The following is a 13,483-nucleotide window of genomic DNA, read 5'->3' on the forward strand; positions in this document are numbered from 1 at the left end:
TTAGCCTCGATCAGAAACTTGTTCCTGGACCCTTTCACTGGTCAGATCTCTGGAACAGTATGTCATTGCATCGGAGGCAATCTTCGTATGAAACAAGGGTGCTGGTGGTGGATCCTACCATTCCGTTCGACTCTGGGTTCGAGAGTTCGCAATCCTTTTCGTCTGGGAGAACTATTTATATATCTAGTTTCATAGCTCCAGAACACCAGAGACTCTGTCGTCTGTAAGCGGTGGTCGTAAATCGTACACGCTTCTTCGAGAAAAAAAGGAGAGTCATGAGATATTACACCAAGCCAAAGCGATTCACACCAGCCTACCGTAGCTTACACCACCTCCTAGTAGCACAGATCGATAGTATATCTAACTTGCGACTTGAACAAATTTCATACCCCCTTCAAACCCCCATAACCTGAGTTCTGCCACCCATACGCCTCCTCAAGATACTCCATCCTATAACCCCCGCGCCTCGCCTCACAAACCGCCGCCCGACACGCATCCGCCATCCCAGCAGGCCCATAAACCAACACCGCAACAGGACAACAATCCTCCCTTGCCCGCGCAGCAGCCCCGCCCACGATCCTCGCAATCGGCGCCCTCCCATCCTTCACCCCGTGCACTCCCTCCGCAGCACCAGTAACCAAACTCCCAACCCCACCCCTCAAACAATAAAACCTTACCTTCACATCCGGACGATCCAAAAACTCGCGCAGCTCCGCATAACACACCTCCCTAACCAATGCCACCTCCCGCACCGTCCAATGCAACTCGATCTGCACCGCGGGGACATCATCTCCAAGAACTAGATCCCTGAGATACGCCGTCGCGACGCTAATCCCCGTCCCACACATTATCATGACGATGTTCGAGAAACTGCTGCCTAGTTCCTCGTGGCGGCCGTAGGGGCCTTCGAGAAGGAGGGTGGGATGGAAGGTGCCGCCGGCGTTGAAGCACTGGGTTTTTAGGCGGCTGGTCCAGCCTTTGTAAGGGCGCATCCAGAAGGTTAGTGTTGGTTATTGTCTTGGGATACAGGGGAATGTGTTGTTGTGGTGGTGTTTGCTTCTTTGGTGTCATTGTCGATGGTGGTAGGGGCAGACCGGGCTTCACTGCTGGGGAGCGAGGGTGCAGCCCCCCCGGAAGGAGGACATCGTGAAGGGGTGGTTCTCCCATCTTCGGAGCGTCGCGGGCTGGTAGAGGTGGAAGTAGTGGCCTGCTTTTGGCAAAATTGGTAGACTTGATGGTTGAATCTCCATTTGCAGCAGATCGCTTTCATGGTAGTAGGTTATTGTGCTGCGGTCTGTGGGGTGGATTGCGTCGCTGTGTTTGATGCGTAGGTTGCAGATGGCTAGGCGGACGAGGCGTAGGAGCCGGTCGAAGCTCTAGATAGCCACTACTGGCCAGAGGTGGGGGGTGTATCTGCTTCCGAACTTGGAGGCGTGGCTGGTTCATTGTTAGGGTTGGATGTGCAATAGGGAGGTAAGGGGGTGGCGTACGTGAAGAGGGCGTAGACGATTACGATGCCGAATATGATGTGCACGATCAGGAAGAGCTCGTAGAATCGTTTGCGTAGAGCGGCGCATGAGATCAGGATCATTAGTGAAATGAGCACTGTTGCCTGGAGGGCGTTAGTATCTTTCCCAGTGATTGACAGTAGATGTTAGAGTGGACATACCACGATGCCGAAACAGAACCAATCTGTCTGGAGATCTTAAGTATACTTGCTAGGAGCTGAAGGGATATATTAGCGAGAGTAGAAATGAGCGACGAAGATCAGATCTTACAATAAGCTAAGTATTTGACGGTATACGAGATGGAGTGAAAAATGGCGTAGATAACGGTCACTCTGGCCAGATGGCGATTAAACAGGTTGAATGTGTGGAATACCCACCCCGTCGCCCAGATGGCCAAAGCTTGAAGGGGTAGAAGAACCTTACAGCCATACCAAAGACGCTGATGATATGTTCCCAGGCTGGGTGACAGGTTTAAATAAGTATTGACTGCATCAAATATCCGACACACCGGATTTGATCGGTGCCGAAATTGCAGGTGTGATCGAGGTTTCTCCGTATCCTGTGGTTGTCCTGTAACGCGTCCATGGAAAAGCCAAGTGAGGGAATTAGAAACCATTCCTACGAGCACCACAAAGGCCCAGTATCCATGAACTCCCCAGGCGATATTCAAGGAGATGGTATCATCGGCTTTGCTTGCAGCCCGAGAACAATTAACGTCTAGTCTGCATTGGGGATTTATTTTGAGAAGCAAAGGATTGAGACACATACCATACTCCGAACAGCCCGCCGATAGTACGACTTCTCAAGTAAGACCGGTGCGGGCAATTTTAGCTTGTGTCTCAGTGTTTGGATTGAGGAAGGGCAGCTGTTCAATGTATTCTGTAGTGGCCTCTGCTTCGATTGCGTCCAGACGCATAAGCGATGCGCCATTGTAAGCACACAAGTCCTCTCAGAATTCAAGGCCTGCATCGTATGATTTGCCTTGACAGTACTCTCGCATGGAAACGTATATCGATTTTACCTCACTTAAGTTGGAGCATTAAGATGCAGATGTCAAACGGGCGAACCTCCAGATTTGGCGCTCGTAGCATTGATGGTATCTTGCCATTTCAGTGAAGAAAATGACTCGTATATGGTATATATGCAGTATTGGTTGGCGTTTGTGGGTGAGAAGCCTTTGGCCGCAGCATACGAGCTGAGACCCAGGGCCAGGACTTCTCACGTAGACCTCATCAAGAAGGGACAGGTTGTGATTCCTGTTCGGAATTCAATATTGAGGCTAGCCCAGCGAAAGCAACTCTGGAGGGGAGTAAAAGTCTCTCTTCATATGCAGGTTCGGAATCATAGTTGCTTGTGTATGTTCCTCAGTCGCTGAGAGCAAAATCAATTGACCTTGGCAGAGTGTTTATCTTCCTGCTACAAATTTTGGTACTGTCCGAGCAAAAGAGGAAACCTTACCAGTGTTTGGCGCGAATGTGGATACTGATAAGTGGCAAGTAGACACCATGATGTTGCACCCTTCGACTTGACGTAGACTAGGTATCCATGAACAATATCTAAGATAGCACCAGAATCGGAGAAATATACTCATTGAGATGTCACGAAAACATTGTGGACATTAGCTTGCGCGTGCTGTAGAAAGCGAGTACCCTGGTCAGTCTATAATAGTGTGTGTGTGATGGGACACTCGATCTGACCCACAGAATCCAAGGTGTCGTTTATGCCGTACAAAAGACTCCCCAGCATGCAAATTATTCAGCATTTTAGAGTAAATAAGTTTATATTTACGATAGTGATCACTTGGGGAGCATTGACACAAACCTTGGAAGAATGCAACATGTTGGCCACTTGCTCATGTTTTTAGTGAGGACTGCACCTGTGAATGGAACATCAGCTTGATAACCACAGTCCCCCAGCAGTCCCCTAATGTCGGAGTTTACGAAACCCTCCGCATACATCTGCCTATACCTGTTCGGGTTCATTAACCCGAAGGGCTTCTTATTACAAAACACTACACGTGCAATCCAACAATTTTCCTAGCTAAAAGCCATGACTACCGATGTCCCCTCGCCACAATAATCAAATCTGCCATGGAGGATGTTCCGCCCAGCACCACTCTTCAAAAGTCAAGATCTCGACATCAGCAAAATTCGTCTGAATCTTCCAGTTCTGCTTGTGATTCCCTGTGCGAAGAAAATTCTGATGGTTACGCACGCACACCCACTAGCCAGATAGGGCTGAGGATGACTCCCGATCAGATCGTGAGATTAGATTGATAGGATAAAAGATTGATAATCGGAATCATATCAATCAGAGGCACGACAGTTTGCCGCATTCGGACACCCGAACATCCGAAGGCCGAACGAAATCTTCAAAACTGATGGGGAGAGAATGAAGGCCGAAAACCGGCACAATATGTCTCTTATCTGCGGATGTGACGCGACGGAGATGATCCGATCCGAAGAGTTTTCTCAACTAAGAGCTACTAGTTTGCAGTGGTGGTGTAGTGGTCGGAGGAGGCCGTGCGAGGATTTGAGGTCGTCGGCAACTAGATGAGAGGTCACTGCAGGTAATACCGTACGATCTTGACTTTCCGAGCCAATCAAAACGCACAGCAAACTCTAACAGGCTAGGAGGTTCTTGGAGATTCAGCCCAAGGGAGTGTTAAATCCTGTCGTGGTTATCGAGCCCCGACTCGATTACATTAGTGTATTTGGCGTGAGGTGCGGATTTCTTGGCAAGCGCGGTGCTCCATGGATCACGAATCTTCTTGCTGTTGTTGTATTCGCCCCTGGATGCTATTCCTCTTCAAGCATGTATCACCGATCGAAAGCTGCAGGTTCTGAAGGGCCATGAGTCAAGGCAATATAGTCGGGCTCGAAAGACATACGGAGAATGAGGTGGGGTTAATCCGGTCCAAGCGGAAACGGTAGGAGTTTGCGAAGATGCGAGGCTAAGCTGCCAAGATCCCCACATAACCCTCTCTTGGCGATCACCTAGTATTTCTTGACGCGACTGCAGTCTTTACCTCTGTCTGGCCACTCGTTACGCGCAGAATTCGGGCACCACGATGGACCAGTTGTATTGTAATGTCTGTCAATCTAGTAAAGAAACAGTTAGATGAAGGCAGATAGACTAATGACATGCAGAGAGACGAATGCGATATCCGCAATATTAATTATGTGACAGCACAAAACAACAAGAAACAAATCGCGGAAATAGAGCCAAAACAAAAATGTGACAAAGACAGCTGAGAGAGTTCTCTCCCGGTCAGGATAGGCTTAGTGAAAACTTTTGGCGTCCTCTAACGTCCTTACACCTGAAGCTCATTTCAACTCCACTGTCTGCTGCTCCACCACCGTCTCCTCGTTGAACAGCCCACTGTGCACTTGGCGCACAATGTCCTCGGGGTTCTGCTGCAGCACCTCAAGCTTGGGCTTGGCATACCACTTGAGTCCCGGCACCTTGGCGAGTCCGATCAGCATGCGCTCACGCAGAGAACGTTTGCCTGACCGCTCCTCCCAAAGCATGTATGCCACGCAAAGCATGATGAAGATCCAGTAGACGTTGTAAGATATGATCGAACCGTATGTCCCGGTGTTCTCCCATCCAAGAATTGCGTTGAAAACGTCCCATCCGTTATCGGTATCGGCATTGCAGCAGTTCACGTGCCAGACTGTCTGGAGAATGTTGTATGATCCTGCTCCGCTACCCTCCTCAGCGACATCAGAGCCAACTCCCTTCTGATACTGGTAGTACTGCAAATCCCAGATGGACTTGGAGAACATTCCCGCCGCAATCAGGTACAGAACACACGTGGAGGCAATCAGGAAGAGCTGGATCGACATGACATTACCACCACGGTAGATAAGATAGCCACAAGTCAAGCCGGCAAGCATACCCGTAAAGACGGGTAAGGGGAAGGCAGTGGCTGGGTAGCCGAGGGAGACTCCACCGACGAAGACAACGGCTTCGACACCCTCACGCATGGTGGTGATAAATGGAAGCAGGAACATGGCGTAACGACGGGCCCAGTTCCCAAGCCATTTGGACTTCTTCTGGTGCTTGCTTTTCTCGACCAACGCCTTTGCGATCTTGATCCGCCACTGCTCCTTGGTCTTGTTAATGCGCAGCAGAGCCAGTCCCATGACGGTCACGATAATAGTCGCGATCAAGTAGAAGATGCCTTCCCACAGGGATTCTGCGTTGGACCAGATATCATGGCCCAACCCGTAGAAGACACCGATGAAGGCACCGCCGATGATCAAACAACAGACTATGCCTGTTATTGAGCCCGCCCATACTTGACGAACCAGCCGTTTATATATCCCTTGGTCTTGATGTGGTTGACCCAAACTCTGCTTGAGGAAGGCGAGTAGCACCGAAACGATAATGGACGCCTCGAGGCATTCACGAAAAAGGATAAAGAAGACCTGAACAGCAAAGACATTGACCATGATGGGCGACTGCTGAGCGAGAGAATCGCACTGAAATCCTGGGTGTTTAGCAGAAAAAAAAGAAGAAGGGTGTGATGCATGCAGGTCTCGGACTGGACTATATAGCGGCTAAACGAAATGCAAACCCCCTGCTGGTCGGTCGCCCCTCATTCACCTCTCCCGACGGCAATTTCTGGCGAGAATCGGCCCAATTTTTCCACCCTAATTTTCTCGCGTATTTTTTCCAGGGAGTCATCTTATCTGATCATTCGACCCCTTCGCAAGCTTGTCCCTGTTCGGGTCCGTGAGGATCCACCGTCCAAATCCTGTAAGACCCATTAAGCACCGAACAACCCGATCTTATCGCCCCTTGGCCAATCGATCCAGGGTCCGCCGCCATCTGATATGGGCCCAGACGGGGGCTCGTCGTATTGAATCCAAAGTTACCTACCACTTACCACTTCCCCACCACGCCTTCAAGGTATCAATACCACACTAGTTGATGCACCAACCGAGCAAGAAAATCCCGCGGCATGCGCGTCCGTATAAAGCAACTACACCGGACCGGCAATAGACACTCTTTCTTTCTCCCAGGAGTCTGTCGTTGCCTTCTCTTCTCTTTCCTCCATCCTATCCCTCTCCCCCTCGCTCAGGATGTTACCCTATCTTTGTTACGTGTTATTGATTTTGTTCAGCAAGCCTCTGTTTGCCAAAGAAGTTGTCTATAACTTCAATGTCACCTGGGTGACGGCCAATCCCGATGGACTGGCTGAGCGCAAGGTGGTGGGTATCAACGGTCAATGGCCACTGCCTGTCATCGAGGTCGACAAGGGCGATCAACTGATTGTGCACACGTATAACGGCCTGGGCGACAAGAGTACCAGTATCCATTGGCATGGCATGTTCCAGAATGGCACCAACGAGATGGATGGGCCATCGATGGTTACCCAATGTCCTATCGCTCCCGGTTCAAGCTTCACCTACAACTTCACGGTCAACCAGAATGGGACTTATTGGTACCACTGCCACACGGACTACTGCTACCCGGATGGCTATCGACAGGCTTTGATCGTCCATGACAACACCTCCTACTTTGCCAACGACTATGACGAGGAGCTTCTTGTGACCATCAGCGATTGGTATCATGAGCTGGCCGAGGACATCAAGCCCGAGTTCATGTCGCTGTACAACCCTACCGGTGCTGAACCCATTCCGAATTCCTGGTTGTTCAACGACACTCAGGGTCTTAGCTTGTCAGTGAAACCAAACACAACATACCTTCTGCGACTGGTCAATATCGCTGCGTTTACCGCACAGTATTTCTACATCGAGGACCATACATTCAAGATTGTCGAGATTGATGGTGTTTACACGGAGCCCACTGAGGCAGACATGCTCTATATTGCGGTCGCTCAACGGTATAGCGTGCTTCTGACCACCAAAGACACGGCCGACAAGAATTATCCCATCGTCACGGTGGTAGACTCTACGCTGCTGGACACCATTACTCCCGACCTCCAGCTAAATAACACCAATTGGCTTGAGTATAACACCTCCGCTTCGCACCCCCAAGCCACCATGACAGTGGATGAATCGTCCGATCTCAACCCCTTCGATGATGCCACCCTCGTTCCCTATGACCACATGCCACTACTGGAGGACCCAACTGTGACTGTAAATGTGGCCGTGGTCATGGACAACCTCAATAATGGAAAGGGATATGCTTTTCTGAACGATATCAGTTATACCGCTCCCAAGGTCCCTATCTTGTATACAGTCATGTCTGCAGGTGAGCAGGCCACCGACCCCACCGTTTATGGTGACTACACTCACACTGTGGTGTTGAACCACAACGACATTGTGGAGATCATCCTCAACAACAATGACACGGGCTCCCACCCGTTCCACCTTCACGGCCACAATTTCCAAGTGATCGACCGTTACCCGCCCTATGGCCCGGATTTCTTCGAGTTCGCGGATGCCGGGGTTCCCCAGCCATACGACCCCTCCAACCACTCCGCCTTCCCTGCATACCCGCCACGACGTGATGTGGTCGTCTTGCCGCCAGAGGGATACGTTATCCTTCGATTCCGAGCGGATAATCCGGGAGTGTGGATCTTCCACTGCCACATCGACTGGCATCTGATGCAGGGGTTGGCCATGATCTTCGTCGAGGCTCCCCTTATGATCCAAGAGGAACTGACCATTCCCGAGGACCACTACGCGGCTTGCCGCGCATCGGGCATGGAGTATGAAGGCAATGCAGCAGGTAACACGGAAGACTACCTCGACCTGAAGGGCCAGAACAAGCAGCCCGGTTTCATTCCGGACGGGTTCACCACGCGCGGTATTGTGTCGATGGTCTTCACGGTCTTGAGTGCCCTCCTGGGGATGGGGTCGATCATACTCTATGGTCTGTCCGATCTCAAGTTCGTCAAAAAGCCGGAGACGCAGGCCGATGCCAATGCACCGAATGGAGAGGGAGACGAGTTTCGTGATTAGAGACCCCTCGGCGAGAGTTGGATATCCAATGTTGTAACTTTGTCATTTTGCCCAAAATAGTGTATGTCGTTCACATCTTTAATGTCAATTGGTTTTTAATTTCATTTGGTATCATGCAGCGCGCAGAGGACCTGTTTCGCTCTCGTGTTGTGACAGATTTTTTGTACCGTCTTTGTTGGTTATCGACCCCTACCGCGGCGCTATGACACCTTATTAGATTGCAGCGGCACTCCGAGACAGCGCCACTTTCACCCAATTTGCAACTTGCCGATCGCCCATCGTGGGCTAGTAGCGCCCATGCGTGCTTCCTCGCCCGTGCGTGTTCCTCGGACCAGCAGAAAGGTATTGCTTCGACAGCGGTGTCACGGCGAGAAGCTCTGCTTCCCTCGCCAAAACTCACATCCTCGATGAACGATGAAGCCTTCAATCATACGATCTCCTGGTATGCCTGCTCTCCCAATGAACGCGCAGCATACCCCTGAACAGGCCGAACGCGAGGAAATCTCCCAGGTGTCCAGAACCAGCCAATCGCATTAGATGGCGCCACCCTGCCGCCCAGCCAATGACTTCTGAAACTTGCTCCCCACTTCACCCGTTCGAAAAAAACAGGGTGCATGGTCGCATAGACGTTTGTGTATGGGCAGAGAAACCAGATAAGAGCCATGCATGCGCGAAGTCCGAACCAATGGAAATTGGTGTGGAGAAGACCCGGCGATCGACAATTGATGGGTAATCTTTTCGTGCCCGACACCCCGAACCCATGGGGTTTACTTGGGGCCCATCTGATTTGCTTATTAGGCTAAGCTCACGTAGCAATCGAACCACACACGATCATGGGTGGACCCTGTTTCATCCCTCCGATTGTGTTTTTTTGGGAAAAGCAAAGGTCTGGTAGGTTTGTTGATGTTTGGTTTTCTTGAAAGCAAAGGTGGACGCGCGGCAGTATAGCTTGCAAGGCGGTGAGAGCCACTACGACGGCGATTTCGAAAATGCGCCATGCGCTCCTTCTACTTCTTCTGTGATCCTGTATTTCGCGTCTTTATCGATATCGAGTATGGAGACTTATCTTGTCGCTTTTGGTTCTTCGCTCTTCTTCTCTTATTGCCGTGTTGGCTTTTACCACAGCTGACTTGTAATATCATCTTCGATTCAATTTCAAGTTTTTCATCCGCAGCGCTGTCATGTCAATGTTGTCACAATAATTTATCTCAGTTGACTCAGCCCCTCTGGACGTGGAAGCGCCGCCTTAGTAAAGTTATGCAAAACTCTTGATTATATAAGGATATACCAGACCAATCAGGATACATAGCAGCGATTCCTCGTAGAGGGTCTGAGAACAAATGGTTCAACTTTCTTAGTTAAAATAACTTTTCTCTACTAAATTTCTTAGGAAAAACTTCATTTTTCTTTACCATCTAAATCATATCTTCAACTTATGATTTATATTAAGTAAGTGGTATTATTCTATTCCTAAGATCTTCAAGTTTTAATTGCGCTATACTAATTTATATATACAGATCAAATTTCTAAGATAAACTGGGTAAAAAGTTGATCAAAATCCACAAAACCCACGAAATCCACGCGTGAAATCTACAGAATCAAAATATCACGTGATTTGAAGATATTTTACTCAAATTCAACCAAGATCAAAAACTACCCAAAAAGCCAGAAATCTTCTTAAAAAAAGATACCCGGTGGTTCTTAGTAGTAATAAGAATCTCCCGGTATCTTTTTTTAAGAGAATTTCTGATTTTTTAGGTAGTTTTTAAGAATCAAGAATTTTTGTATACGCGAAGAAAATCTAACCTTGAAACTTTGACCCTGTATATCTCTTTCAAATAGTTTTTAAATTAAGAAAAAAACTATATACATTTATTAAGAAATTCTTTCTAAATACGAATCGTGATACCCGGAACTCTATAGAAATTTGGTTACTTAATTATAAGAATTCGTAGTTCATGAATATGATGATTTTGATCAAAATCGTATACGCGCTCACCAAGTGTGGAACCATTTGAACTCAGGCGCTTCGCTGAAAAACAGCCTGGGTGGGTCCAAATTACTTATGATTGGTTGATATCCCTACATAAGGAAATAATGCATTTATACATATTGCTGCGAAGGGCCTGAGCTCGCTGAGGTAAACAATAATATATCATCGCGGTAACGGCGATTTTGTCGTTCATCAACACACGCAACAATGATGCTGGCTGGGCTTTACTTGAAGTGCTTACCCGATGGCTAACAAGTCTATCACTCTTCAGATTGCATTATAGTATCGGCCGTGTCTTTCCGCGCCATCATTGTCTCCCGACATGCCAGGCCTCTCATTTCGTCTCAATCATACGCATGGAGTCGGCGTTGAAACGTCTTTGAACTCTTTCTGACCTTAAAACTCGAGCCACTGCCCTGCATCTAAGCTATGCTTGAGTTCGCGCAGCCTCGCTGCTCAACCTCACTTTATACTCCAATATTCGGCAGTGTTACCACCTCCCACATACGCACAGGACGGAAACTCACCGTGCATCGCGATTAGTCCTGGACCGCATGCTACCTCACCTTACTGGTCCACCTCTGCGTTGATTGCGATGCGGTATGGGAGCCACTTTGTCGAAACGTAGCCGTCAGACACCGTCCGTGTACTCGCGACTGGCTGCCACCCGGCACACCGGGGAGTTGAACTATGCATTTCCATGTGAAGCGGCCATTACCGTCTCACTGAAACTAGAAATCGGAGACTAAAGGGATGCAGTCAACCTCGCAGTCTGTTCTGAGCAGCACTAGTACTGCGGTTAGTCGTTGAGATCTCGGTTCTTCTGGTCTGTAAAGGGATTGACCCAGGCATGTCCAATCGGCTCATGCGCGTTCTATGCTGAAAATATGTGCATGAAAAGCATAGAAGACACAGCGCGCTGAATTGTGCACACCAAAGACATATGCGGCGTAGCGGATGCCGCAGTCTGCGGCCGCAGGGGAAACCGAGCCATTGCTGGCAAACAGGAGACAGGGAAGCATTGAGTGAGTAATTTCTTGACATTTTCATACGCGCTCAGCCTCTCTACAAATTCATTGAAATACGAGAACATGATGCCAAGGATCAAACACTCAAATCACTGTAAATACGACAGGTGTCGACGCGGGAACGACCACCTTGGGCCTCCCTCCATTATCCGGGGGGTCCAAGACTTCGCCACCAAGGAACCCCGGAACAGTGAGCACCGTGTGGGCATGATCTTCCAGTGTGCCCCAGTCCCACCAGTCCAACTCACAGCCATTGAAGCGATAGCGCAGGATCTCTCCCGTGGCCGGATACGGCGGTAAATGGTCTCCGGGACCGATATGTATCGACTTCGAGCGGCTTTGCCCGGGCCGCAGGCTAACGAACCCGCCTCTTTCTCCTTTCTCGCCTACAGTGACCTGGAAAGGATCATCGGGTCCATTGGGAAAGGCACAGTCCCTGCCTTCTGTATAAGGCTCCCATTCTCCATCCTCATACCGCTGGCGATACGCGAGAAAAGTCCCGTAAACATGGAAGTTGAAAGTGCGGAACGTGATTGGTCTGGAGTTGTTGGAATCATTCTCTCTTCCGGTGCCGTGGTAGGTCACCGTCCAGGTTACGGCGAGGCTCTCCTTCGGGTTCCAGTGGGTGGAAGCTGTCATCTCAACCGTGAGAATTGGCGCCCCAGAGCTGCACAGAAAGTTAGCTATTAATGCTGCTTTAAAGGGAGTCCCAAAAAGGACATACAGAAACAACAGGTGAGAACCTACACTCGGTCCGCCTGCGACAGTAGCGGTAGGGTCCATTGGGGTTCGGTTATCGGGTGCTCGTTGGAAAGCATGAAAGAGCAGCGAGCCCCGCCGGGAATCACGACGGGGACTGGCTGGGGGGTCAGAATGTGTTGTTGGGACAGTAGCTGATCATCTGCCGAAGACCCCCATTTCCATCGGTTTACCTTGGCTCCGGGCCATAAGATCTCGTCTCGTTCTCCTGGCCGTAGGCCATGGTAAGCATCTCTCTCAATGCGCGGATGCAACAGGGTGTTCAAGACAGAAGCTGGTGGGAGCAACCAGCGTTCAGGAAGATCAAGCTGTAACAAGCTCAAGAGATATTTGAAGTCATTCTCCTAAAATTCAACCGGTTCATAATGACCAGTCGGCAAATCCCGGAAGAGGAGAAACCCGCCCACTGCGCCCACCTGCTCTCCGTCGGTCATAAAAGAGGTCCAGTCTAGGAAGCAAGCCTGGTTTTTCTCGCAGCTGCCTTCTCGGTCTGGGTGCCGCTTAACACGCATGCTAAAGCCCAAAGTGGTTGGTTCGAGGACATATTAAGGGTCTGCGGCGCGGAGCGTGAACAGTGACGACTGGAGTGTTAGGCCTACCGTAGCTCAGCGCAGGGCCATCAGCACTTGTTTCCACTTCTGGCGGTGTCTCAAAAAGGGGACTGGTCACCGACGGTCTTCCTCCGATACCTTGATGTACTGCTTGAAAGGATCTTCCATGAAGAACAATGCCCCGTTTGCGGGTGCCTGTTGGCTAAGGGGAGATGGTGGAGGGTCTTCTGGGGGAGGGAAGTTTGTTGAGAAACCCCGCGATTGTAGGAGGAAACCGAAGCTAACTTAAAGAAACCCAAGATGCCAGTAGCGAATGGCTAGAGTGTGAATGAAAATTGACCTCGGAAATGAGCGTCAGCACTACCACCCTGCAAATACTATATTTATACCGTACCTGACAGTGGCCTTTGTGATATAACACAGATGCTGATTGGTATGATGGTATTGTTGTCTCATAAGTTATAGCAATGAGTGTACTAGACTGGTATAAGAACTCCCTGAATGGCCGGCAAGTTGACCTTTTACTGCTTTGTTGCTCTTTTTTTCGTTCATCCAACTATTCCTTTCCGTTTCACTATTGTCTTTTTCTTGAATCCCGTGCTGCGTCCTCCATGGTGGTTCGATTTCACTCTCTATGAGTCTGGGCTTTGCTTCTCAACGGCGGTTTCGCGACAACAACTGAGTGCTGGCACTCTGTCAACCACAG

The 13,483-nt window shown here is 49.6% G+C and overlaps 5 protein-coding genes across 5 annotated transcripts; 2 read left to right on the forward strand and 3 right to left on the reverse strand.

The window, feature by feature from the left end:
- Positions 1–383: 383 nt before the first annotated feature.
- Positions 384–3,015, reverse strand: BO97DRAFT_469907 (ferric reductase family protein; the record flags this gene model as incomplete). Its single annotated transcript, XM_025699887.1, has 8 exons — positions 384–966; positions 1,105–1,374; positions 1,491–1,612; positions 1,670–1,704; positions 1,779–2,195; positions 2,322–2,456; positions 2,576–2,722; positions 2,967–3,015. The coding sequence occupies 8 exons, from the start codon at positions 3,013–3,015 to the stop codon at positions 384–386; spliced, it is 1,758 nt and encodes a 585-aa protein (XP_025552333.1).
- Positions 3,016–4,577: 1,562 nt separating this feature from the next.
- Positions 4,578–6,016, reverse strand: BO97DRAFT_442622 (FTR1 family protein). Its single transcript, XM_025698278.1, has one exon. It carries the CDS (start codon positions 5,963–5,965, stop codon positions 4,835–4,837), a length of 1,131 nt encoding a protein of 376 aa, XP_025552334.1. The 5' UTR covers positions 5,966–6,016; the 3' UTR covers positions 4,578–4,834.
- A 528-nt stretch (positions 6,017–6,544) lies between these two features.
- Positions 6,545–8,853, forward strand: fetC (putative ferrooxidoreductase Fet3). Its single transcript, XM_025695095.1, has one exon. It carries the CDS (start codon positions 6,599–6,601, stop codon positions 8,444–8,446), a length of 1,848 nt encoding a protein of 615 aa, XP_025552335.1. The 5' UTR covers positions 6,545–6,598; the 3' UTR covers positions 8,447–8,853.
- A 423-nt stretch (positions 8,854–9,276) lies between these two features.
- Positions 9,277–9,784, forward strand: BO97DRAFT_44851 (uncharacterized protein). The gene has a single exon (XM_025698829.1). It carries the CDS (start codon positions 9,443–9,445, stop codon positions 9,716–9,718), a length of 276 nt encoding a protein of 91 aa, XP_025552336.1. The 5' UTR covers positions 9,277–9,442; the 3' UTR covers positions 9,719–9,784.
- A 1,694-nt stretch (positions 9,785–11,478) lies between these two features.
- On the reverse strand, positions 11,479–12,738 carry BO97DRAFT_477423 (uncharacterized protein; the record flags this gene model as incomplete). Its single annotated transcript, XM_025700547.1, has 3 exons — positions 11,479–12,134; positions 12,215–12,534; positions 12,643–12,738. 3 exons carry the CDS (start codon positions 12,736–12,738, stop codon positions 11,552–11,554), a joined length of 999 nt encoding a protein of 332 aa, XP_025552337.1. The 3' UTR covers positions 11,479–11,551.
- Positions 12,739–13,483: the final 745 nt, after the last annotated feature.

Source organism: Aspergillus homomorphus (genome assembly GCF_003184865.1).
Source record: "Aspergillus homomorphus CBS 101889 unplaced genomic scaffold BO97scaffold_14, whole genome shotgun sequence".
NCBI lineage: Eukaryota > Fungi > Ascomycota > Eurotiomycetes > Eurotiales > Aspergillaceae > Aspergillus > Aspergillus homomorphus.

Coding starts and splice junctions, on each gene's coding strand:
- BO97DRAFT_44851 (XM_025698829.1), top strand. CDS start 9,443: ATGCGCTCCTTCTACTTCTTCTGTGATCCTGTATTTCGCGTCTTTATC.
- fetC (XM_025695095.1), top strand. CDS start 6,599: ATGTTACCCTATCTTTGTTACGTGTTATTGATTTTGTTCAGCAAGCCT.
- BO97DRAFT_442622 (XM_025698278.1), bottom strand. CDS start 5,965: ATGGTCAATGTCTTTGCTGTTCAGGTCTTCTTTATCCTTTTTCGTGAA.